The 27,962-nt window shown below is 33.9% G+C and overlaps 2 protein-coding genes across 8 annotated transcripts in view; one reads left to right on the forward strand and one right to left on the reverse strand.

Annotated features, from left to right (window-relative positions):
- Positions 1-27,962, reverse strand: part of LOC105147740 (kin of IRRE-like protein 1) — a 447,481-nt gene that overhangs the window by 269,106 nt on the left and 150,413 nt on the right. The gene's annotated exons all lie outside the window — the stretch shown is intronic.
- The window catches only part of LOC105147689 (glucose dehydrogenase [FAD, quinone]), a 202,905-nt gene that overhangs the window by 158,664 nt on the left and 16,279 nt on the right, over positions 1-27,962 (forward strand). For 2 of the 4 annotated variants that reach the window (XM_087415493.1, XM_087415494.1), the window contains one exon: positions 22,420-22,625. In XM_087415493.1, the coding sequence (XP_087271619.1) occupies positions 22,421-22,625 (205 nt within the window). In that variant the 5' untranslated portion in view covers position 22,420. Of the gene's footprint in view, positions 1-18,345; positions 18,491-20,667; positions 20,743-22,419; positions 22,626-27,962 lie in introns of those variants that run through there. The other 2 variants (XM_087415495.1, XM_011058864.2) reach the window with 2 other exon arrangements.

Consider the following 27,962-nt stretch of genomic DNA (forward strand, 5'->3'; position numbering starts at 1 on the left):
TATGTACGGCACACGCAATACACCAAGCGTTTATAATCCTCACCGCGCACAGAGCTTAGTGGAGAGTACAGTAATGCGCCCATTACTTACACACGCCGCGATCATATCGCGCTTTCCATTCGATACCGAGAGGAAGGAAGAGGAAACCCGTTGCACGTGTTACACACGTATGCACGATCATTTTTACACCTCTTTCGCAATCCAACGCGATCCCACGCCAGGATTCCAGAGATAACTGCAATAATGTACGCCCTTCTGCTAATGGCGTGGATAATTATCCCTCAGAATCTTTCCATAACGGTGCTTTGAAGAATCGCATTGATATTTAATTAAATCTGCGAATAAATGCCTTTCTTTGTTTCTCCTAAGAATTCAGACAAGAAAATTTATTCTTCCGTGATGTGATTATTAGATCCGTTCTTGTTGCTTGAAATCTTCAAACATGTTTGCACTTAAAATGAGATAAATATATATTGGCGCGTTCGAAGAGAAAGAAAAAAACGAAGATACTTTAGTACAAAAAGTGCAAGCAACGTAAACAGATCTGTTATACGCGATTCGTACCTTCTAAATCTGAATCAGTGGATAGTCACTGATATCAGTGCCAAATATATCACTGTTAATTAGTGAATAAAATACAATATGACATCCCTAATTTAGCTAACCTTTATTATGTGATCTAACTGACCTTGTTTTAGTGCATAAATTCAGTGAATATAGTTCTGAAAAATTGAAGATATTTAACGTCTGAATATCGGTATTTAATTATATTATATAATACTCAAACTTTCTTTCATTTTTAATTGAATTTCACTGATTATCCAATGTCACTTGGTAATTAGTGAGTATCCATTAATTTAGATTTAGAGAGTATATACATATTGATGTTGTATATAAGGTACGCTGCGCATTATTGCAACTTCGGCTGTACAAGGGAGGACACTTAGAATCGAGAATTGAAGCTTGAAGCATCTTACAAATCTTTTAACGCAAGGACCCAGCTTCCGGTTTCGCAGAAACACGCTGGCAACGATGGCCGAACGATGTCATCCAAGAAGAGCATTTCCACGTTCCTCTGGGCATCACAGTATTATTGGATCGGCGCTTGTTCGACGGTCCTATCGGCGTTTCCGTGATTATTTCGCGGCTTTCTCGGTTTTCCCGTCGAATGATAGCGACAGCGATACAAAAAATTCCAGTGAAGCAACGAAACGGTGAGCGTCAAAAATGCATTTCGTTAAACAAGCGAAATATTTGAGAGATGTTGAATTGTGTGCGAATGCACAGCATTGTTGTTTTTATTGTTCATATTTTAATTTAATTTTATTATTGTATCTAAATTTGTAATCTCTTCTATATATATTCTTTAAAATCAATAAAATAAAAAAAAACCAATACATTATTATTAAATCTGTCATTTTTTTATATCATTTTTACAATCTTGTTGTAATCAGTTCAGACCCTTCGATTAATCTGTACCTAATATAATTTAGGCAGGTAATTACTTAGGTAATTTACGTATCTAAAATATTTATGAATTTAATGAAAATATTATTGGTTCCAATATTGCAAAAATTGGATGTTACAGATGTTGATTATGAAATAATATTGTTTCTTCATTTTAATAGACTTTTCTATAGATAATATCGTGACTGAAATCCTCCTTTTATTCACTATCTCACCGCTGCACGCGCTAATATAATCCAATACTTGGCGCCGACTTTCCGCAGAGTTCTTAATTGCGAATGGAGCTAATGAAGACAGCGGAGAAGCGTTAATCGGTGCCACTTTATATATACATAGTATATCAATTTATCTTAATAAAAACTTCCCAGCGTGGTTAAGAGAACAGATCGATTTAATAATTAACGTAATCACATTACTTTACTCGGAACACAATTAAAAATTTAAATCCATAATAATGTAACGCAATTTAAAGCTTAAACTAACAAGAATTGGATAATATTTCAGAGGAGCAATGTTAAATTAATGCGATTTTGCGCCGACGTAAATCAAATTTTAATCAATCTATCAAACGCATGTAATTAAAAAAAAAAATTACATGCGAAATTTTTCCCTTTTGACAAAATAATCGAAGACTTTTTCAAATTAGATACCCAACGGTTTCCAAGTTTCCCGATAATCGTGAAACTTATTTACCTTCAGTTTTAACGGACAGTCGAGGCATTATTAGGGAATTCGTGGCTTCTTCGCTGACGACTTACGGCAATATTCCTCATGAGTTAACTCGGCAGTTAGCGCAGACTACCCGCCAAAAAGTTGCAGAGCTCGGACGGAGTTGATGAAGAGGGCGGGGAAACGTTGGCTGAAGCTACCTACGCGACAGTTTGCTTATTTAAGCTTAGCTTAAGCAAAGCTCCCGAGTTACCGCGGAATGAGCGAAGGAGGAAGCTTGAAGAGGAAGACGGAGAGAGAAAGAGAGAGAGAAAGAGAGACAGTTCGATGATGAGTGCATATCGTAGTAGATCGAACTTCCAATTCGCCAATAACCGCTGCAATCTTGCGCACTAGCATGTTTGATCACACAGTCACGAACGTACATAGTGATGTACGCCAAAATTTTCCTTTCCGATAATCAAGAAAATTCACCTTCGATATCAAGGATTAAGCGGTAATAATGTTGGGACAAAATCTGTATACATTTTCAACATCAACGGGATAGTTGATATTTTCTCCGATTAATTTTTATAAATATATTTCTAAAAATTTAACCAGATAACGCGCAAGATACTTTGTTTAAGAGAGAATTAAGAAAAAATTCCAATTAAAGAAACTTAATTGTAAGTTGTAGAATCACAAGGATAAACTTAACTTGTTTCTATCTATCATCTTTTTCGTTAGATTTTGTAATCTATTTTAATAATTTTCTTTTATAATATTTAAATATTTTTGAAATGCAGCAATCGTTTTCTGTTATTAAAATTGATTTTTATTAAATTAATGCGCTCAGAAACATTGTTTCCTTGCACAGAAGGAACTGCATCAAAAGATTGGGTAATTTCAAAGACGTGTGTTTGAAGCTAAAAAGTCCGATTTTATAAGAAAATGTGACAATGGATATTTGTTATCTCTAGCTTGATTTTTGAAAATATTAGAAAACTCCAAAATTCACCTTTTATAGATATTTGAATTTTCATGAATTTCTATTTTTTTAATAAAAATTTACAAAGTCCATTTTTTGGTCAGGTTTTAATCTAACTTTCCTAAATTTAGCTTCAACTGAAACGTGAGCGAAGACTTCGTGAAACGAAAAGTAAAGGTACGTGATCAAATTTCCGTTGTCACGTTGATGCGGAAACGGCCGGTATTGACGTGTGGCTTCCGCGGTTTTTCTCGCCAGCAGTCGTCACGACGACAGTTACAGCGGACAAAAAAAGGAAAGGCGAAGGGATTGAAGGAAGGGCCGTGATCTTGGAAATTCTGCTCTCCCCTCTCTTGTTATCAGGCCACCTCGCGCTTTGCGCTTTCAGCGTCAGCTGTAATCTGCTCCGGGTGAATTCAGAAGAGTATCACGCGACGTTCTCCTGAAACGTGGGTGAAAAAGAACGTGTACGAGTCAACGGCGTCGTCGACCGGTGTCGGTTTTCCGCGCGCAGCCTCCAGTACCATCGCGCCCTTAGCCCTTTCTTCATGAACCTTACATGACGCCCGTGTATTTCCGCGTCGGAGTCGGTGACGTAGTCGCGCGCTCGTAGCGTCGCTATTTCTTCCCGACGTAAGATGGGATTTACTGTATTCAAGCGGGATGGGTGCCTTCCAGATTTTTTTTCCTTTTTTCTCCCACTCTCTCAGTTCTTTTGCTTTCGTCGTCTGACCGCGACGCTCTTGCCAGGGAATTACCATTATGTGTTCTTCATCCCGCGCTTCTTACGTAGACTCGTAATTCCCTCTTTCATTAGGCCTTTCTCGCGTTGTTGACGAAAAATTAGGAAGCCGATAAGAGTGGTCACTCATTAACGTCGGACGTTAATGAGACACTTTGCTCATTATTTAATTAACTATTTAAAATCATATACACACAACGGCTGCAACGTATATAAATAAATATGTTGTATATATAAAACGAAATTGCCGGAGTCGAGATAAACGGGACAGTTATTTCGCGTGCGAACATCAGTGGAAGGTATTATACTTTCTCGCGTCGTAGACGCGCCGGTGTATATTAACCAATAAACAGGGTCGCGGATTTAACGGCGGTGATATGCTTTTTTTACGCGACACAGCCATTTTTCCTGACCAAGCACTAAAGGCAAGCGACGCGTGTATAAAACCGATGGATATTAGCGACGCGTCGCACACGCTGAGTTATGCGGCCTCAGTAAAAAAATGGGGAGAGGCGGGATGTAAAAAAAAATGGAAAGAAAGACAGGGAGGAAGGGAGAGCTATTTGTACAGGCTGCCCCATAACGACGGACTCGCCTTAACGCTCATAACGTGCAGGTGCATGGAGAACGATTGTCCTGGAAAATACGAGCTGGGCGTGATGCCCTATGCGGATCATAGACGGAGAGAGAAAGAGAGAGAGAGAAAGAGACGGAAATTTGATTCATCTAAGTGAACTACATTGAGAGAACAACTGAAATAAATTCATGCATTCATACATTCATGTATTCATGTACTCATTTACAAGCAACACATTGTCCGCGTTAATAATTCGTAATATAATCCAGTTACAATCTTCAAGCACGATCGATAAGTCAGTCATTAAACGTAAAACAATAAGGATTTCTTCTGAATGCAAGAGACTTGACAAAGCAATGTTTGCGCGCCGTCATGGAACAAAAATAAATTGGGTGGTACAGCAAACCTGTAACTTACTGCGCGAATTCAATATTTATAACTAAGAAGATTCGATGGTTTAACAAATCGCTAATGTTATTTAACTGTCAACTTTGCTACTTTAATATAAAATTGTCTGTATATTACGACTGTAGATTTGCTAAATCAATAAAGTTTTCAGCTGTGATTTTTTTCCGTGACAGTACGACATTAGAACACCTACGTCAATGTGACAAAGTCGATAATTATTGCATTATTAACTTTCGGCTTAATTATCAATCTAATTCAGTTTGCGTTTTTTGTCAGTCATTTTCTGTTCAGTCTTATCTATTAATGACAATGTAGATCGCGCGAATAATATTTCAATCATGTCGGGAGATCGAGGCCACACGGAGAAATTCTGGCAGTATTCTCCGGTGTCTAACTACCATGAAATTGTGTACATAAGTTAATTAACAAGTGTATCACGCGAGCAAGGATGAAAAGTGTGCCAAGCATAACTAATAATCGCTCGTAACAATGCATCAGCTTGCAACAATGCTCTTTAAATACGTTCTTGCAGCAGGAAATTGTGGCGTTACTTGACATTGTAGAGAAACAACGATATATAATAGTGATATAAATAGAAGCACAGATGATGCAAAATGCTACCATGTCTCACTAATTGACGTGCATGACATATGTGAACTATTTATGATAGAATATCGTATTACAGAAAATATTAATAAAAACGTATAATAAGCAATACGTATTTACATTCTAAGTTTAGATTATTTGTATTCTTATTAAAAGTCTTCTTATTCCAAAGAAAAGTAACTTTAACCTTTAAAAATAATTTTACTGAAGATCTTATTCTGACTCAAGTAATAATTGCTTTAATTCTCTTTCTAAAAATTATTATTATACATAAAAATAGAAAATATGATGTCAGTAAGAAGTGTCAAAAAAGATATTCCAATCTCCTCAAAAAGATATAATAGTAACTTTAATTTTTTTTCAGAAATATTTTCATAGAAGTTCTTCCTATTCTGATTCAAATAATAATAGCTTTAATTCTTCTTCAAAAATTATTACATAAAAATTATTATATTACAAAATTTATTTAACTCTAATAATATGTAAAATCTTCCAAAAAAAAATAATAGTAATTTTAATTATATATACAAACTTTTAAAAAAAAGATAAAAAAAGCGCTAAGAATGTGTGCACATTGAAAGAAACCATTTTATTTTATTTCAAAATTGATTTCATTAATAGAATTATAAGAATAAAAAAGGTTTTTGATCTTAATTTTAAATGTCTCATTTTTCTTCCCATATTCTGCTTCCTCTATTTATCAAATATTTTTGATGATAAAGGAAATTATACAATCTGAGGTCTAATTACTCATTCTCCTTGAGTTTTCTACGTATACAATTATTTAATCACATACACGAAAGAATGTACACGTAAGACAAAAATTGTTTGTCATTACAGTGACTCATGTACATAATTTTCTAGTAATTTAAATATCGAAAATTCTGTACTGATATATTAGGTTTACACAAAATAATGGCATAATCGATTTATCATTACTATATATAGAGTTTACAAACGCATGACATATAACAATAAATTCCCGTTTCTTAGCTAGTAATCTTCATAACATATATATCATGTAAATATTTTAAAAATCAAAATATGCGAATATTTAAGATATATTAATATGTAATAATTTCTCTCTATTTCTGTTTATATAAGAAAATTGAAGAAAGACAATGCGAGGGCTACTGTAATTTTGTGAAAAAAAATCACAGCAACTCTTTTTTATTTTTATTTTTTTTTATATTTTATTTAAATTAAAGAGAAAAGTTCGAATTTTATGTCGCTGCAAATGACATTGCGCTTTTCCCCAAAAATTTTACATAGTCCATACGTTCCGTCCAAACTTTGTAATTTTCAATACGACAAACATACTCTCATATTTTGAGAGTTACAATGGTAACACATTAAATTTAAAATCTGGCCATAGCATCTTAAAGTAGAGATTTAAAGTTTTAATTTAAAAAAAAAATTAACGTTATTCTATAATAATTTTTCGCAAAGTTATCGTCAAAGTTGGCCAATTTTTGTCCAAAATTTTTCTGTGCCATAATTTTTTTTAGCAGTACATATTATGCTCAGTGAATTAAACATAAATAATAATTATTACATGTTTCGGCTTCCGGATTGAGCCATCTTCAGATATTCGATTCATTTTTTGCAGTAGTATAATAATATAATTAAAATGAGGAACGCAATAAAACGGATAATAATATACAGCCATTAGTTGAGGCCAGATGAATGTTTTATCGAGAAATAGAAATTGCTCGCAATCGATTGAACGACCGATTGTTGAGAATTTCTTGATGTTTTAACAACCAAATTTATAAATTAATTGAAATATATTAATAAAGCTAAGCAAGCAAACTTCTGATAAAAAAATTTACCGCAAAGGTCTTATCATTATGTTTCGCATGATATTAAAATGCTCCTCAATTTTTATCGTCACTGTGATTATGTATAAATATACGATGAAACAGAGTCGTCAGAGAGTAAAGTATAATACATTAAGATATTATCGATATAACAACAATATAACAAAACAAAAAATAATAACAAAAATAATTATTAACATTTGCCCTTTGTAGCGGCAATGATGACGACGACGTATTTTAATATAAAAGTTTCAGATTCGGACTTTATGTTGAAATATTTTCGCTCGTAAAGAAAAAAATAAAAGCACGTATTATGCAACCAGAATGAATATAAGCTATCGATTAAGCATACATAAAACGCAATCGGTTCTACCCTTATTGAGATATGATAATCTCGGTCCCCCGCAATTCGCTCATGTAAAGGAACCACGGCAGTGTCTCGCGCTACAATGTTACGCTTTGTCTTAGAGCCGAGACATTTATAACCGTGTCTCCTGATTAATGTGGCAGGACGAGTTAATAGAGGAAGATGCAATATAGCACTTTATTAATAAGTCGCGAAAAAAACAATATTTTTTTACCGTTAATATTCTGTCTATAAATCCGAGGAAAACCATTCCATCGTAATTAGCAAAATCATTTTTACCAGCAGCGATCATTATATATGCAACATGTTCGTCCAAAGAATCTTCAAATTCTTATCGATACTCATTAGGTACGCGTTCAATTAGGATAATTAGTTCGACTTCATTTTCATATTCTATTTATATATTCAAAAAATAGCTATATGCGTTTTTCAAATTAATAATGCAAGTAACTATCATAATTTTTCATATCTTCTATATTATCTTCTATATTTAAAATATTCAATGCTAATTACTTAGTTACAGACACATAATTATCAATACATATATTTTTCATCTTTCAGTTTATTTAAAAAATTGAATTTTTCGCATCAGGCTATAATATTGAAAAAAAAAAAAATACTTGGATAAATTCTTTTCCTAAGTAACGAGATGCTGATTAAAAGTACTTTGCTATCGATTTCCAGTGCATTTTGTGATAACATAATAGCGACGAGATTTCGTACACAATTATAGTGTAATGCATTCCATCTAGGTAAATCCCTTATAAATTGAACAGCTAAATGCTTTTATCTCACATAATGTTAAATCTATGCAGAATCTATATAATTATTAAATACAGATATTTTTCTTTATTCACTCATTCAATCAAATTACCGCGTATAATGAATGAAATATAACTGCAAAGAACTATAAAGAACATTTAGCAAAGCTCATGTCCATTGTATGTACCAAGCATTACTTAAAAATTGAATAATATCTCAATTCAATTACTTAAAATATCTATTACTTGATTAAATTACAGAAGGCAATTATCTGCAATCATAAGTAAAAAATTAGCTCGTTATATTTAGAAAAATAGGTATCCAACGTGGAATGTAATATCCCATTTTTTGACACAGAAAGATTAGGAATAATATTATGTGAACGTAATAATATTAATGGACAGGAATTACACAGAGATGTGAAATAGTACTTCATTGCTCCTTTTCTTTGAGAAAGCTGTATGGCATTCAAGCATTTTACGCTGTTGATTACTGCACTGATGACTCTCTTTGCAGTTCCAGATAGTAATTCCCGCGTTCTCTCTTTCTCTTTCTCCCCCCTCCTTTCACTCTTTCTCTCTCTTCCACTTCTCGTAAGTTCTTCGGAGTGTTTACTCATATCCCCCAAGGGAAGTTTTAGACTTCAGAGGGGTGGAGAAACAAACGAACGCTTGGAAAGGATAAGAACTTCGTTAATATATGCATTACTTGTACGCGCTAATATCCCATCATCCGTTTTACTTAACGCCCGATTCTCCTCCGCTCGTTCTTTGTTTCTCTTTGTGTCACGATGATAAATGTATTGCAAATCGCGCGATGTGAGGTATTTATATAAAAAAAGTTGGCCAAATTATTTTATTAGTTTAAAATGTGCTGCTAAAATTATACGTATACTCGTTATAAAAATTTCATATAAAATTTTTCATAAAATAAAATGGATACGTAAAAATTAATTAATTAAAAATTTAATTTTAATTAAATATATGTGTATATAAAAATAACTTAATAAATTAAATAAACATAATATTACATGAGTAAGCAAAACATAGCGACCTCGTTATTTTGTAAATATAATTATCTCAGATATTTTTATATAGAATAAAAATGACTTTTGACCAACTTTTACACAAATACCTCACTATGTGATGTGTGTGTTTAAATATTAAAACAATTCTTCGCTCGCAAATGATGATCGTACATAATAACTGCGTAAAAACCCTAAGCGAACGTAAAAACAATAGCGAAAAAAAAGAAACAGCGATAATTATCAATCGTCGTATTTATTGCTGACAGAAACTCGAAGGCGGATAATAGATATGCAATCGATAACCGCTTCGTTCGCGATGTACGAAAAGAAGAAAAAAAAAGTGACGAGTGTAAAAAAAAAACACATTCCGACAATCTCGATCTCGCGTCTACACTCGTTTTATTTCGCAGATAATGATTTTTTATCGGTATAACAAACGAAAAGGCAGATAGGGCAGAGCAAAGACAGGATGTAATATTTGCCCTTACTTTCAATTTTATTTGATAGAGTTCAACGAACTGGAATCTCATTTCTTTTTATCTTGTTAACGACGAACAATCGTCCACTTAACGAATGCGGTCGCGGTTCAGGCTTTATTTTGCCGCTGTAATATGTGTTTTGTCATCGTGACGATAGCATCATTGCCCACGTAACACGCGTTTTATAAAATCACGACCCATTCTTCGCTGCTTTTACGACGGGAAATTTTACAGCAAGCTTCGACGCGGCGCCGCCGCGTCATCGGCTTGTTCCGGATGGAGATGATTATCGATTCAGTCGGAATTGCTCGATCACGTACGAGTTTCTTCGAGCATCCGATTCGCGTGTAACGTCTTCGCGTGTAACAACCGCCACGTGTATCGGTCAAGATAAAAGACAATAAGGAAAAAAAATACCAAGACCGTGTATAAAAATGGAACGCATTGCGCAAACAATGGCGACGTCTTGGAGGGAGAATAAATTCAAAAGACACCTCGGCGTTAACGAGGAAGACGGCACTCCTGTAATACCAAACAAACGGACGTAGAAACAAAAGAAGACCTTTTTTACTCGACTCGTCTTAGAATTAAGATAAACGAACGTACAGTCTCACACACACTAATTCACGGAAACTCTTAAATTGCTCGCAAGAAACGCGAGTCGCTTTTTCGACCGAGTACTCGGTGCCGTCTGCTGGTTTGGACAGCGTCTTAAAGAGAGGCCGTCCAGCCCGATTAGATCCGTGGCTTGTACGGATAGGGAAGAAAACTTGAGGGTGCAAGACGCTGCGGAAATTACCGTCGCAGACCGTTGGAGGTCGTGCGTCGGTGCCCAAAGGAATTAACGAGAGCGGTCGAGCCGAACTCGGAACACGCTCTGAGCAAAAATAGAAAGCGAGACTGTAGTTTACCCGTGAAACCTGCAGCGAAGTAAATTGAAAATTACGATGAAGTTGAGTCATGCGGAAGCGCCAGTATTTTTATGCATGTCCTTCCATCATTGTTTCATTTTAGACCTAAGATAAGCTCGTGGCTCGTGGACACTTCCAGTATTTTATTACATATTAATTTTTCATGACATTGCATTATTGTTGTTCACAGAATTTACATTAAAAAACAAGTATGCTAATATATTTATACCGTCATTCTAGATTACATTTTGTAAAAAAATAAGTAGTCCACGAAAGGTAATAAAATATTTTTTCCTTTCAAGAATATATTTCGTACAGCGAGGAGAAAACGTTTCTCAGTTGGCTGATAATTTTCTAATTACATGGATTACAACGAATTTAAGCAGATTTAATAAAAGGGACTATAAATATTTTAAGAGGCGACAAGAATTTTCCTGAAACCTCTCCTGGAATCTGCGTGTTATCGTTCTCCACGTGCGACTTATTCAAACACCATCCTGTCAAAAGCGACATCAGGAACTCCGTTCCACTTAACGCATTACGGCGACATTAATGAAAGCTGGTCTATTTACTCTTCTCACACCTTCAAAAGAGACCGTGGGACGCGGATGAGTTATTAAATGCACGAGAATCGTCACTGCACGCGTTGCATTTTATCGGAGATTTTTGTGACGTTCGCGAGAATTTCGAAAAAATCGGAAGTCCCATTGCTCGTCAACGTAGCGGAGTTCCCCGATTAAATATGATTCTCGCGTAAATCCGCCGTGAGAAATGCGTGATATAATATGCTTTAAAGTTTGCCCAGAACGGTAAAAAGCTGGCCGATCTGGCTAATTTCATTAAAAGATTCAAAAATTTCAAGTTGGGACCATTGGCACGCGGCAAGCGAATTTTTTTTTTTTAAATCAAATATGAAAAGATGAAGTCGATATTAAATCGATCGGTATTAAATTCGAAAAGTGTCATTTAAATGTATAATTCATGAAACGTTTATTTAAAATTATATTAATATCAAAAAAGGAATAATGTAACGGGATTTATGTATATTTTTTATATCTATAGGAAATTTTGTAATTAAAAAATATTTTTGATATTAAAATTGTGATTAAGCATTTTATATATATATATATATATATATATATATATATTTCATAAATATTTTTAAAAAAGGAGACTCCATCGTCTCCACCATGGATTCGTCAGTGACTGATTTAGCATCGCGAAGATAATCGACACGCTCAGTGACACGGAACGCATTAAAAGATCTGCTCGACGAAACTCGCTGAATTGTCTCGGACAGGCACAGCGATTTTTCTCTCGCGATTCGCTGATTGTCCGACAAGTCGCATAAATCCGAGATCAACTTCGCGGCAGGCATATAATTTCCGAAAGTGATTTCACGCAGGTAACGATCGCGCGCGTACGCGGATAATTACGCTGCGGTTTCTGCTGTTTTTAAAGAGCAAACGGCTATTAATACTTTCTCGGAAATTAAGGTATTCCTGATTATACAACACATAATAAATTGCTTCTATAAACTTATCTTCTTTTTATTATTTCTAAGTGTTAAATTATGTTACACCCCGCGATATATGATTACGTTCTTATACAACGAAAAAAAAAAACGGAGTATAAAGAAATAAACATTGTAAACCGTGCATTAATATTTCTACAAGAGACGTTTCTATCTTAGATCATTAAAATTATATTTATTACAAGAAGTTAATCATTTATTATTACGATGTATGCTTTAATTTTTTAACTATTATATCTTCAGCGAGGAAAATTAAAAATATCGCGGTACATACTTCAGGAAAATTATAATAGAATAAATTAAAAGTAATTAGAATTATAATTAGAATAAATCCGTCCTATTCCGTTACAGTCCTACACAGTTTAGCGTCTATTCTTTCTAACTCATTTTTATTGAACTCGATTATAGAGAGTCTTAATTGTATCTTGTTTAAATTATTGATTATGTTCTTGATTCTTGCCTTGTAATTTATGTATTTCTAAATTAGCAAAATTAATACGAGGACACTATTAGATAATTATGATTGCTTCGTGGAATCATCTTCATGTGCTACGGTAAATGAAAGCTTTCCGGAGCTCTTGATATTATCATCGGGACATAACTTTTCAGAGTGTTTTAACATTCGGACAATTATAAATTCAGCCATCTGTAATCCAACGCATCTCTGATATCTATGGATTTTTTTTGTGAGAAATCCGATAACGTTATCGCTCGGGCGTTTGCGTAATGCGATGTTTTTTCGACGTCATAAAATTCCAGCTGATCTCCCATTAGAAGCGTCACGAAAAACACCGGCATCACCGATTTGCCTTTGATCTCTACGAATGCATCAAATGTATACAATCGCGCGCGCGCACATTCGGCGTTCGCTCATACCATCAACGTAATAATAACCGCGTGTAATCGAATTGGCAACGCTAATTTCGGTAATGGCCATATTCCGCCGTGCAAAATGAACGAAAGAGTGTTGATTCATTTGGTGGGTGTTCACACGCGCGCGAATTGTAATTAAGTGCACGGCGTCGTTATACTTTTGTATACACGCACGTATACGATTATATTATTATATCGTGATTACCGGCCGCGGAAGGGATGAGGGAATGATGTTTCGCGCTTTATCGATGCGACTTTTCGCACGATGTGTGTGTGTGTGTGTGTGTGTGTGTGTGTGTGTGTGTGTGTGTGTGTGTGTGTGTGTGTGAGTGTGTGTGTGTGGGGCACCGTTAATAATTCGTTCGCGAAGATCGAATTGTTTCCCGTTAAATTGACACGGTGTGTTAAAGCAGTGGACGCCCGCCGGGCGACCGCCATTTCGTAAACTATACGGATTACCGCGATTCCATTAATATACGTACATCGAACGCGCGGTGTTATTTCACGAAATAATGCGGTGGCGAACACGTGTGAAATTAACGCGCATATTACATTCCGAAAATAATCTTGTCCCGAATGCGAAGGTAATTCGATGTTTGCGTTAAATGTATTGAAATGCCTAATCTAACAAGACATTAATCCACAAAGACACTTGAGAATCATTAAGGCCATGCTAAATTGTGGCAAGCACATCTTTACAAGTCAATGACACAGATGTTATAAGAGAGAAATAATATATGGAATATCATACGTTTGTGTACTCGAATTACGCAATTTTGCGTAAATTATTTCATGCGCATAATTCTGTTAATTAAAAATTCAGGGTTTTATCTAACATCTTGTATGAGTATGTAAAATAAAAATTCAATTTTATTCCTCAAATGTCTCTTCAATGTTACTTGATGTTTCAGTAATGTTAATTGCCAACACAAGAACTTTTGTCTAATTAAGTTGGCCTCGAGCACTTACGAGGTATTATACGCGTATATCTAAGCATGCCTCAAAAGTATTATTGGAACCGAAAAACATTTTGCGATAGTAATTAGAGTACCATACAGCTGAAGATAAATATTTTGCAATGTGGCTAAACTATTTATATTAAGAATCTTTATGTTAGATCGCATGTGAAAAACACAATCTAGAAAAATGCCTATTACGGTCGAAGCTGGATCTTCATTGCTTTAAAATAATTCAATCTTGAATTACTAATATACATTATATATATATACATATATATATATATATATATATATATATATATAATATATATATATATATATATCATATTGTAGTATTTTTTAAACTTGCGCCAAATTGTTTTTCTGGATTATAAACGCAATTAAAATTATTCTAGTAAATATCGCGAATTAAATTGACAAGCAATTTAATAATTTGATGCTACCATCAAGCATCATATTATAAAAATGTTAATATGTTGAAACTGTCAATAAATTTATTGCGAAAAATATTTATGTGACTATATAAACGTATCTATTGTATTCCAAGAATAAAAAATGCTATGTAAAATAAAGTATCATTAAATATTCTTAACACCATTATCGTCGCGAATATTAGAATTCTACGCCCCCAAAATAAGTAGAATTTGTTATCGCCGTCGAATAAAACTTGTCTATTTTAGAAATTCTTTTTATAATTTTATGAGAATTCTATTTATATAACAATTTTTAGATGTAATGAAAAAGAATATTATGATGTAATAAAGAGGAATGAAATATCAAAATGCACGATATGTAAAAATATAAATAGCATCCTGAAATCTGATGTGAATCGTAAATTACTTGAAGTATATTTAACTCAAAAAATGTCATGCGTAACGTTTCACAATTTTTTTGATAGAATATTTTGTATAGCATAGAATAATTATCGATTATACATACTTGCAATCATTTTTGTAAGCAACTTAGATAACGTGTACAGATATAACGTGATCTTCGAGAATTTTCAAAAGACGATGTAACAGCAAACGCACTTGTGTATTTATGTGTATATGTATTAATATTCAGATCAGAAAATAGATATCTGTGATTTATTCAGTCGCAATGCGACAATCGCCTCGTGCACTATGCATATTTAATGTATCATATAACGTTCGTCTTTCTTGCGCAACTTCAAAGACATAAAAGCTCACTTATTCTGTAATTTAATTGGAAAATTTCTATCAGCCCTCTTTTCCCTGCCTTTTTATCAGTATCAAGGTTTAATTACGCCAACGATTTCATGGGTGGAAAAAAAGTTGTGATTCACGAGAGAATGTGTCGCACGTATGCGTGTTTAAAAGCCATCATTCAGAGGCGCGTTATGCCTCAATTGCGTGTACAAAGAAGTATATACGCTGTTCCGCATTTCTCTCTCTCTCTCTCTCTCTTGCTGACACCGAGCGCTTCACGCTCCCTGGCTGCGTGAATAAATGCGACGTACGTAAATAATATGTTCCTTATTTACTACCGCTGAGTTAAAATTATAGAATTATGATTTACGATCACGCGCGTGAACACGTCTGTGAGGACGTAACGTTGATTTAACGTTACATTAATGAGTTACGGCAGATAGGCGAGCACCTTCGCGTCCCACGTGAATTGTTATTATTAGAAATGAGATTAAAAATATGTTGTAAGCAACACTGATAACAGCTACTTCATGTTCAAATAATTTTATCAGTGCCGTTACAGCATAAATATAATCGAAATTTTTACATTGTAATCGAAATTAATACCTATAAGCGGAATAAAACATGATAGTATCGTAATATAATAGAAAAACTTTGTAAAACATTTCTGAACTTTTATAAATACTTTAAAGTATAACAATGGACGACAAAACAAACAATCATGTGATATTAATGAACAAATAAAAAAAGTCAAAATGTTATTATTTTCAAAATTATATATTTTTTTATCATATATGATATGTCATATTGTTATTAAAAAGAAAGAAAAACAACAAATGTAAAATAATTCTCCACTTATTATATGTATATATATATATATATATATATATATATATATATATATCCTATTTTTTATTTTTATAATTCTATTTTTCACATACAGTATCTTTTTCTATTTTTATCTAAAGATTAAATTTTATAATTGTTTATAGATTAAATTCTTTCTATTCCATTAGATATCTCGTGATGTTATTTATGACACATTCGCTGTTTTTGTGTATATAAGGTTTATTAAAAGTCATAAATAATAAAGGCGATGAGACTTTGGTAAACAGAATAGTTGCGACTTAAGTATATTTAAAGAATCACGATCATTGTAAATTATCTCATTAATATAAATTCTAATTTTTTATTGTAAAAAATACAGAACATTTTTTAATTTTTATAAGGAATCGCAGAATTGTGAAAAATGTTACTGGAACTGTTTTTTTTTTATTTCGATAAAATGTGTTAATTTAATAAACAGATCGGAAGTTACAGCACAACGCATAATTTTCGATTATGCATGACAATTAATGCTCGGACGATTCCGATGGCGTATAACTTAATGTTGACGTTATAACTTGTAGGTTTGTCCGACACGAATAACTAATTACTTTTTCCGTCTTCCGCAATTAGGCGGTTTCATAGCCGTCTTTACTGCAGAATTCAGTGGGATTCTAAGTTCTCAAGCGGACCATATATGATATTACATTGAGAAAAAAAATTGTTAATTTGACTAAATGCGTTTATAGTTAGTACTGCGATTTTTTAGTTCAAGTATTTATGTATTTAGGTATATATGAGTTATATTAACAAAATCTTGTAATTTTTAAAACAGTTATTTGTTTGAATTAATAAATATTTATTTGGCAGCCCGTAACCGCCGTATTTAGTGGAATCAACTAATATTTTTTTAAATAAACAACTTTCTCAATGTAGCAAAAACATACAGTCAAAGTCAAAGCGCGAGAACGAATCCTACAGTTTTGCGTTTTTGCAGTATTCGAGTTCAAATAACGTGATGGTGGACTCGAATGCTAAAAACAATTATAGATATCATTACGAAAAGAAAAAAATAATGTAAAAAATAACCACATCCAATTAATCTATATCTGTGTTAAATTGCTTAGTTTCAAAGTAATATTCACATTATGTTGCTTACTAAGCAATTCAACCACATAAATCGATTGATTAGATGTGGTTATTTTTTGACATCATTTATTGTGCATTTAATACGTGATTGAAGTTTTTGCAATTACCTATATAAAATGAGTCCGTGACTCTTTTACGATTATTGTTCGATTCAATGAAATGATATCTAGATACTGAATTGATTGAGATTCATGGATACACATTAATTATAAATTTTATATGTCCCGTTTCTATTATTATATCGATGTTATCGTGTTTAGACGATTGCATGGACACACTATATTTTACGATGAGACTCGCAGTTTCACATATTACTACAAATATTTTATGCACAATGCAGAATTCTAACGTGAAGATTGAATTATTCCACTGAGTTCGTCGTATTGAAATAACAACCAAACTGCTGCAAAAAACGTACAATTCATCCATACAAGATAAAATCGCATTTAATGAAACGAGAAACGATTTACTTTATAAGCAGATAATCAATCTTCGCGTTTATATTATTTCATTTATCATTATACCTCACTTTTATTCATCGATTATCATACTTAATATTCCCTGCAGCATATAAACTTGAAAATGAAAATATCTAAGAGATATGAGAATTTTTATCGTAAAGACTTTATTTTAGATTCCATCTTCAATATTTATAATCTGATTTCTGTTTATACGTTTTTAAGGAGACAATAAAAGGACGAACAATTTCAAATTTATACCGATATGAATTTTCTCAATTTTCTCAAACTCCATCACCGGAATTTCCAAAATCGCATCAGCGTTGCATTGTTAGACTTTGAGTTGTATTACGCATCGTATTCTTCGTGCAAAACTTCGAAGGTGCCGTCACGTATTACCGATCGCCTGTCATTTATTATCGAGACGTATCTCACTTCCAGTAAAAACAAAAATTACACGGGACTTTTCCTTTCCTTTACGATCGTGCGGATTCATTGACGTGATCTATGGTGAGTGCCTTCGGCGGGGAATCGGACTGACAGAGTGGGAGATGAATTATAAAGTAGCGGTTCTACAGTGAGAGGTCTTACAGTTACACTTTGCCCGTTTGCTGCATCAAAGCCGTGCGTTGCACGTGCGAGCTTTTACCAGGTCACGTGTGTACCGAAGTGCATCGACAAAAGATTCATCAAGAGGAGAGGCTGTGTTCCCCATTGTAACGTTAGTATTATTTTTTTTTTGTGAAATGTTTCACAACTCAGAGTTAATCTGCGTTATTTTTTGTTTCCTGACTTCTTCTCATTGATTCCCAATTTGCCATTTTTAATCCCCCTCGGCAACACCTGCGTTATCGCGATATCTAAATTGTATGACTGTTAACGCTCGAGAACTCATCCCGCTCTCGCAGAAAAAGGTTTCGGAGTACGAGGAGCTTATCGATTTGTGTCTGCGCTAACCGCGGACCCTATCGTGTTTTTCCTCTTTTTTTTCCTCCCCCTCCCCCTCCCTCCTCTCTCTTTTTTGCACAATCTCGTGTTGTAGCTCGGTTGCAATAAATCATACGCGCATTCGCCATATATGTTCAACAGTTTGATGTGTGTACATTATAAATGGTGGACATAAAACGCGATCCCATTCGTGTCATTCGTGATTCACGTGACCCGAGGGGGTTTCGACGTTACGAAATTAGCGCATGTTAATTAACATCAGCACGATTTTCGCGGAGGTGGTCCCCTGCATCGGCGGAAGGAGTAATATGCGATTTTCGTACGGCGCACGAACGACAAATTATGTAAATTGATCGCGATAATCATTGCACTTAGATCGCGACGACTCTTTGTGGCCCGTATTTCGTTTCTCCGGGCGCTAATGCACGCGCGTAATGGTACAGAAAGGCAGTAGTGTTAATTGGGGATGAATTAATTAACACGCTCGGTTAATTATAATGCTATTAACTCTTCCCTTCCGTTAATTAAAGGGAATATTTATTTATGTTAAACGCTGTGCTCCGCTGCGTGCGTGTCGCCGCGGACGAAAGCTTATGGTAATTAATGTCGCGACATAGATTGCTCGTCTAAAAAAATTAGGAATGATCTCATCGATGGGTCTTAAATTCGAAACGTGAAATATTGAGTTAATATATTAAAATGGCAGATTCCTCGCTTAAAGTTAAATGATGTAAGTATACGGGTTTCCACTTGACAGGTATTTTCTTCGCGTCAGGTTTTTCTGGGCGGAAAAGTGAATTTACGCGATAGGTTCGATAAAAATCCCTGACTCCGATTAGCTTGCAACGGATACGAACATTAACTGCCTCTGAAAAAACAAAACTAGAAATCGTGCGAAATGTCGTAGTGACAGGCAGCTAGTAACGCCAATTAAATATGATTTTGTACGATAGTTGGAATTGCGGGCTCACGTGCCGTCATGCGACGCGTAAATCGTGGCTTTACGTGGTTTCGCGTTATTGCGCTTCCATGCATTGATCTGTTAAGTGTACCAAATATCGCAATCAATTTACGATCACACTCTCGCCGTCGTCTCTTTTTACAATCGACAGGTATACATGACGGGGGATAAATGTGACAATAACATTTAGAACAGCAATCATGATAGAGACATTCTGCATTCTGCTACATATATTCCAATCTCTCGACTTTATCTCACTTTAATGTAGTATATAGAATAAATTGCAAGAATATTACGATGCATTTTACGGGCAAACTATTAAAAGAATATCAAAAACGCATATCAATAAACACAAAAATTATATTAATTAGAATACGACGCAACATTCGGTTATTATTCGGTTATATAACACATCTAGACTTGAATTCTCTCATGAATTTGATTGGAAGGAAGTCGAAATTCTAGATAAAGAAACATTTTTACACAAAAGATTGATTTCAGAAATGATTTTTGAAAAAGAAATAAATTCACGATTTGAATACTAAAAATGAAACGGAATCTCTTGATCCTCTGTATTTAAATTTATTTAAAAAGACATGATGCATCCAGAAAAAGGTTTCTTCGATTCAAAGAAATGTTTCTTAGATTAAAGAAAAAATTTTTTTGATTCGAGCATCATTTTGTTAATTTAAACTTTTATTTATTGAAATTAAATAAAAGAATTTATTTAACTTAAAAAATTATGTTTAAATCAAAGAAATTTTTTCTTTAATCATAGCAAAGAAATATTTTTTTGGATTAAAGAAATCTTTCTCCGAGTGTACTTGCCTCTTTTTATTGTTCTTTGAAATGGTCACGTTCTTTGATCGGTCAGCAGACTGAACTGTTGCGAAGCGCTCACTGCTATTGGTATATTCTTTTAAATCATCCAATAGCAGCGAGCATTATGAGGTCTGCTGAATGCGACCATTATTTATATATGCCTCAGTTTAATCACGACTTTCACATGTGGTTCAGCGTTCGATCCGTTACGTGAATAACGGATTTACCTAGGTATTTTTCATGTAAGTGCAAAATTTCGTTATTCTCATAAAAATTGTACGTTATTTTTAATTTATTTATAGAACTGTCCCTATTAATGTGCCTTTTAGTCAATTTGCTTATTAATTATTTAATATTATAGCTTTAATTTTATCTGCTTGTAATCAATATCGATTTTTCAACTACTTCTTTTTCTTATAATATTTCTTTAATCTAAAAAATAATTAATATTTTATAATATTTTTGATAATAAAAAACATTTTTGTCGCTATTAATGAATCATCCAAGGTGATGGTCCTATTAATGTGCCCCCAATTTGTGTGCCTATCCACATTTGACTCATTTTAACATATAGTTACTAAAACAATATAATAAATTTAAGCTAATTGTTTAAATTAATATATTACATATATCATTATTTCAATTATATTTATTTCAATGTACACTCATAACACAACGTGTTCTCAGCCCCAATACAGGGCACATTAATAGGGACAAGTTTAAAATCTCATGGTATATATTACTGGATTCACATAAATTTCTCATATCTTTTGAAAAATATTTAAAATACTTTAATACTAAAAAAAAAATATTATCTTCAGTGTCGTGCCTGCATTAATAATTTAATTTAATAACACAAAATATTTTTTTTTATTTATTCGTGCTAGTTTTTTTTATGACTTATCAAAATACAAAAGCACATTAATAGGAACAGACACAGTAATTGGGACAGTTACCCTATTCTCTCAGTTAATTTGGAAATTCACTTATCATGCGCTTGGATAATACGCTGTTAAAAATTTATAAAATTATAAAATTTAATGTACTTTTAAGTTACATGAGCTTCCGTTACATGAAATTAATTTCACGATATTACATTAAATTTAATGTATTTGCAACTGAAAAGTATATTTGTGTACATGTATATGACATTTTAAGTACTTTTCATAAAATTTTATATTGATTTGAAGAAATTTAATGCATATGTTCATTACATTTAAGATTTATTGTTATTTAGTTTTCAATTAAATCATTTATTACTTTTACTTTAGTTACCTCATGACTACAAGTTTCCGTTACATGTTACTTAAATTCAAAACATTTAACAGTATGCATATTTTTGTAAAAAAAATATCTTGCACAATACTATATCACCACAGATTATTTTCTCTTAATGTAGAGTTTTATATGACGACTATATTCAATATTGAGACTTTTTCTTTATTTTAATTCTTTTGATATATTGAGAAGGAACATCTACAATTTGTTATATTATATTAATAAATAAAATTTATTTACACGCGTTCATCTTGACTCTCAGTGACACTATTATTTACTGATATATTCTATTATCAGTTATTATCAGAATTATCAGTTAATAAAAACAATAGCAAAATAATCTTTTTTGAAGATGATTTTGCTTACATATAACTTTAGCTATAGGTACAGATCTGAAAATAATTTTGTTGAATCATCAAAATAAATACATAGAATCCTCAAGCTAGCATGTCAAAACTTTTGCAGCACTGTTTATTATATTTGAGATTCCTATGAAATTATTTTGATAGTTCAACAAAATTACTTTCAGATCTACATTCAGCTAACTTTTAGTTGCTTCTGCAAAATCGTTTGTTCCATTTAATAATATGATTATCGTTCAGCTGCAGATACTCTAATGATAATTATTGTTATATTCGCAGAATGTCGTCGATCGATGTGTCAGTCAGTCCACAATGCCCGATATCAGGACCGAACCTTGCTCAAAGTTGTCCGGGATCACAATATTTGGTATTTATGACGTTATTGGATATGCTTATACAATCCCAGGAGAAGGTGTCTCAAACATGCGAGCGTGTAAAGTCAAAAATTCCACCTGAGTACCAATACGATTTCATCGTCGTCGGCGGTGAGTAATCAGATCTTAATTTGCTGATTAACTTCAAAGCACGTTATTAAAGTGCAGGAATTAATAAATGAATTTTTTCTACATTCATTTATCATACATTGCCGCGAGATTTTTGCGCTATCACAAATTATCTATTATAAAAACGACGCCAAACAAAAAAGCATTTATCATTTTTTAAACCTTCCTAAAATATTTTTAAATATAAAATTTGAATATAAAATTTTTGCCAACTTTTAGTACTTTTGTTTTTACAATGTTCTATTCTTAGTATTTACGATCGTATTAATATAAAAATCCGTGAAAGAATCGAAAAAATCATTTTTTATTTTTTAAACTTTTTGAAATATTTTAAAATACAAAGAATAAATATGTGTCAATTCTTAATATTATTTTTAGAATTAATCGTAATCACGAATTACTGTAAAAATGGCGCTGTATGACGAATCGAAAAAAGTTAATTTTTATTTTCTTCAAAGATTTTAAAATATTTTCAAAAATAAAATATAAATTTCTGCCTTAATACTGTTATTTTTTAGAATTTACTATCAATAGAAATGATATTCTCAGCAAGAATAAATTGCAACTTTAATATCGTAAAACTTGAAAAACAAGATCTCAGTCTTTAATCATGTAGAATCAGAATGCTGATATATGTCGATATCGAGTTCATTTATCATGTAGTCAGCTATTGTGCGATTCTCTAATTGCTTGTATTAGTTTTTCTGATGAAGCTATCGCTTAGAAACTGTTGTTCCACAAAACGATAGCAGAAACTATTATCTGTTTAATTAAGAATAAAAATGTAATGACTATTTGTTACGTTGAAAGGAAGAGTAAACTAATGAGTCGAGGAAAGTAAAGGCCGGTGATTTTCAAATGGATAAGTGAAATTGATCGATATAATTGGAATGTATCCTTGTGTGTTCCTTACGTATGCGTGTGATCGTTGTAACCGGATTGAGTGTATTGATTCGATCGAGCGCATGATAACAATCTAGTCGGCCTTATTAGAGTAATGAGCCAATATCTTGTGAAAATGTGCGAACAACAAATCATTTCACAGATCAATATTGATCATTATTTAAACGCAATTTCGCGAAAGGTTACAGATTTCGATAAACAGACCAAAACAGCTCGGTCCACGGTAACAGAAACTAGATGACGCGGCTTGTAAATACCGTTCATTACGTGTGAAAGTCAGCGCAGATTGGAAATAATAAACTAATGCGCAACCTTCAAAGATGATGGTTATACGGGTCATATCGAAACGCCGCTCATTATCTATTTTCTTTCTTTTTTTCTAGACAATAGAAATCTAAACACAGGAAGTAAAACAAAATGTATAATCTATAAATGATGGAGCGTTAATAACTCAAGCAAATGTATACGCGGTGATTATTCGTAGTACTCACATATTACTATTGCTCTATATATCTAGCAAATAGAACTTTGATAATATTACACAATAATACAATATAAACGGATATAATCGCACGCTATCACGCGATGATTCAGTCGGTACCTGATATTTGCACCAATATAACATAATTGTATTAATGAAATATTTGCCGGGGATACATAATTCATCGAGAGAATAAAAAACAACTGATGTTTCGCTCGTAAATTTAGCGACGCTGGCACACATTAGAGAAACAATTTCTAGCGCATTCGCATATGAATGTTTATAAAGAGTGTTTATAAACATGAAATCAAATTTATACTGTGTTAATAAAGTCTAGTAATTGAAAAAAATTCACGAATTGACTTGTTCCTATAACTCGTTAAATGGAATTGCTGAGTCAGAAACAAGTACAACTGTTAATCATTGCTTATATATCTTGATCTAAGGTACCTATATATGTTTCATAAATAATTACAATAGTTTTTTGAAATTTCTTTCTTTTGTAAAAATGCAAACTTTCATTCATCAAATTATGGTAAAATTATTTTGAATATATTTTTAAAACTGATTCCTCTTTTTATCAGTTTGTCATAAACCATTACTACAATAAGAATACTTTTCTGCTTAAATAAATTTTTGAATCTTATAACTCTTTAATAAATTATTTTTGCCTGGAAAAAATGACTAAAAATTTAATTCGAAACACAGATCTGAAAATAATTTCGTTAAAATATAAAAATAATATGTAGAACGCTCCAACTGGTTGCTAAAATGTCAAAACTTCTTGGACATCATATTTGAGCTTTCTAGATAACTTTTCTGATGGTTCGATAAAATTATTTTCAGACCTAAATTTTTAGATATATCAACAAAGTCGTTTTTTCCATGTGGACAAAAATTTATATTAATCTTTTTTTTATCTACTTGGTTCCATTAACACTCTGTGTAAATCCAATGTATAAATTTGTATCTTTTATAAAGATTCTGTATATGCACATATTTTAATACATATATATATATATATATATATATATATATATATACATATTTTTTTTTATCAAATTTATCGAACTCTTCAATACACAAACGTTACTTGACACTATCACAAATGTTACAAACGAACGAGTCTCTCACAGCTCAGGGATTAATTTTCTATACAATTAATACTTCTCGTTGTAGCCTGTTATAACGGCAATAATGCATAAACTCGAGAATTCGAGTATTTCCCCCGCTGGGAAGAACAAAGGATTAACAGTAAGTCTCCCGACGCGCAACGCGATATTCGTCGCGATTTTTCGACATTTATATCCGATCGTGGAGCCTGGCAGTAAAAGAAAAAAAAGGGGGAGAAAGGAGAAGCACATAATTGAATATTTTAGTATGCGGTTGATAAAATCCGTCGTGTAAATCCCGTCCCGGAAATTTGTCGGGAGCGAACGATATCGAACTCGGGATCGAGCGATCGAAACTAATTTTCTTTGCTTCCCTTTCGGTGATTATTCCCGATAGGACTCCCGGGATATCCGGACGGGAAGATGGAATTTTTCAGTGACTCTACCGGTTATCCGGTTGCTGCATGGATGACCGCGCTTCGCCCACGATATCGACCGACTCTCTCTTGTCGGCCCAAATTTTCCGTCCCGCGAGAATCCTCGCTTACCCTGTAAGTAAGAATACCGCGCTGCACCGCAGAAAAAAAAAACACGTAAAAGGTATAATAAACGTGGAAAGTCTCTTCGTTTCCTCGACATTATTACGATTGCTGTACTTTTAATTAGAGACACGACACTAAGTCTGACATTGTATAAGAATATGGTAGGTGTTTGCAAATAAACGTGTGTCACCTAAGAAATGAGAGGATACAGAAATAAACGTGTAGAAATGTACTTGTGTGAAATGATTAATCGTTACGGTCGGTGACCGCGAGTGTATTATCGCGTAAAGGTGAGAAGAAAATATTAATAATACCGTCGCTGAGTAATTAGCGTGATGCTTATTAATTATTCCGTCAATGCCCGGTTGGACGAAAGAAGTTCGCGGAATAATTATAATGGCGCAATGCTCGAAGTAGAAGTTGGAGGGCGGTAAAAGGATCGAGTCGACTGGAAAGGAAAGAAAATGGGTTTTGTCATTATCATTAGAATTGGAGCGGTACGCTGTCGCGATAAAGTCTTCGCTGAATAAAATCCCGATATGAATAGCGCGGCGAGACGTAGTATAATTGAAATAATTGCAAAGATGTCGTGACACATCTCGGTTAAAAATAAAAATTATGTTGAAAGCAAATCGACGGGAGAGGGAGACGTGAATCGCAAAAAAATTTTGCGAGGCAAAAGCTTATTATTCCGCCAACGGTCGACGTAAAGAATGATGAAGGTGCACTTGTAACAATCCGGAAAATAAGCGCCCTTTATCGCTCCGAGGTCGTTCCTGAATGTACAGAAGATGGATTAGAAAATCAAGATAAAACCGGTTTGCGGAAAAAAGTGTGAAGTGAACAAAACGAATGTACTGTTAGTACGCGCCGACTGTTTATGTGACCCGTAAACATAGTTTTCATGTATAACGCAAGATCTAAACCCCCGAAAAATCCATTGTAATAACAAATGTTTTTTCGCGCAACGTTTATTTCGCATTCCCATTATAAAACGAAAGGGGGGGGGGGAGGAGGGAAAGAGGGAAATGTTGCGTTCGTTCTCCGATGAGAAACGAAAGAAATACGTATGAATAAATATATTCAACGTAACGCATTAGCAAATGAAATAATCACTATAAAACGTTTTACAACAATTTATGCTATAACCCTGCGTTCCGTAACCGGAATAATGAAAGAGCGGGAAATATATTTTCATGCGTAGCATCCGCAGCAACAGTAAACATACAATTTTCACGAATTATTCGCGAAAATTTAACAAGCTATTAAAGCACTAATTAAAAAATAATTGGGAATAGTTCGGTTTAAACGGAACGCTCGACAAGATCAAATCCATGTGAGAAAAAGAAAAAACGAGATAAATAAACAGATAGATAGATAGAGAAAGAGAGAAAAAGGAGAGGAAAGGAGAGGGTACGCGCGCTCGTCTCGCAGCGAATTTTGCCTCCGTCGCGCGCGAGCGAAATGGAAAAAAACACTATAAACCTTCCGGTGGCGTTTACATGTTTACCATGGCCAAACACAGTTATCACGAGTCGTCGCTCGTGGCCCATGGGTGGTAATTGTTATTTGTCGTTTACAGGAACGCGGCGCGATCTCACCGGCGAAAATGCAATTCGACGCGCATGATCGTACCTACATACCGCGCATCCCCCGCTCGGATGCGATATTAATACAGACCGTTATTTATTCGGTCACGAGGCGCGTGATTATTGCATCATTAATTTAATTACCGCCCTCGTGCCGTTCACCTTCTCTCTCGCTCTCTTTCTCTCTCTTTCTCCATATCCTTTCTGTCGAAACCGCCTCGTCCGACGCGGACCGTCGCGTCATTACACCGATGAAGCTATACGTTCCATTATTCCATACGTTCCCTGTTCCAGCCTGTCGGGACATATAAATCCTCGAAGGTAACAAAATTCGTCGAGATAGAGCGAGAGAGAGAGAGAGAAAGGGAGAGAAGGGGGGAGGGTGATGAAGAGGAGAAGAGAAGGGAGAAGAGGGACTGGGATGCAGATCGCCAGCGCGAGTGATGCGGAGAGGACGGCATATAATGTGATTTAAACGGCTCAACGAATTTTATACGCTCTTTGCATTTCGGGATAATTCGTACCGGCGACGCAATCGCCCATGCGCGAACGCGCCCGCCCGTCCTGCATTTTGTTTATACATTTTGGCGATCTGTCGCGGTTCGTTAATACGACGACTGCAGCGTGAGCTGGTATTACCGGATTATTTACGGCAGCCGAATGGGAACGTCGAGACGGGAATGCGATCAGTA

The sequence above is a fragment of the Acromyrmex echinatior genome, chromosome 18, assembly GCF_024713525.1.
Source record: "Acromyrmex echinatior isolate Ae372 chromosome 18, ASM2471352v2, whole genome shotgun sequence".
NCBI lineage: Eukaryota > Metazoa > Arthropoda > Insecta > Hymenoptera > Formicidae > Acromyrmex > Acromyrmex echinatior.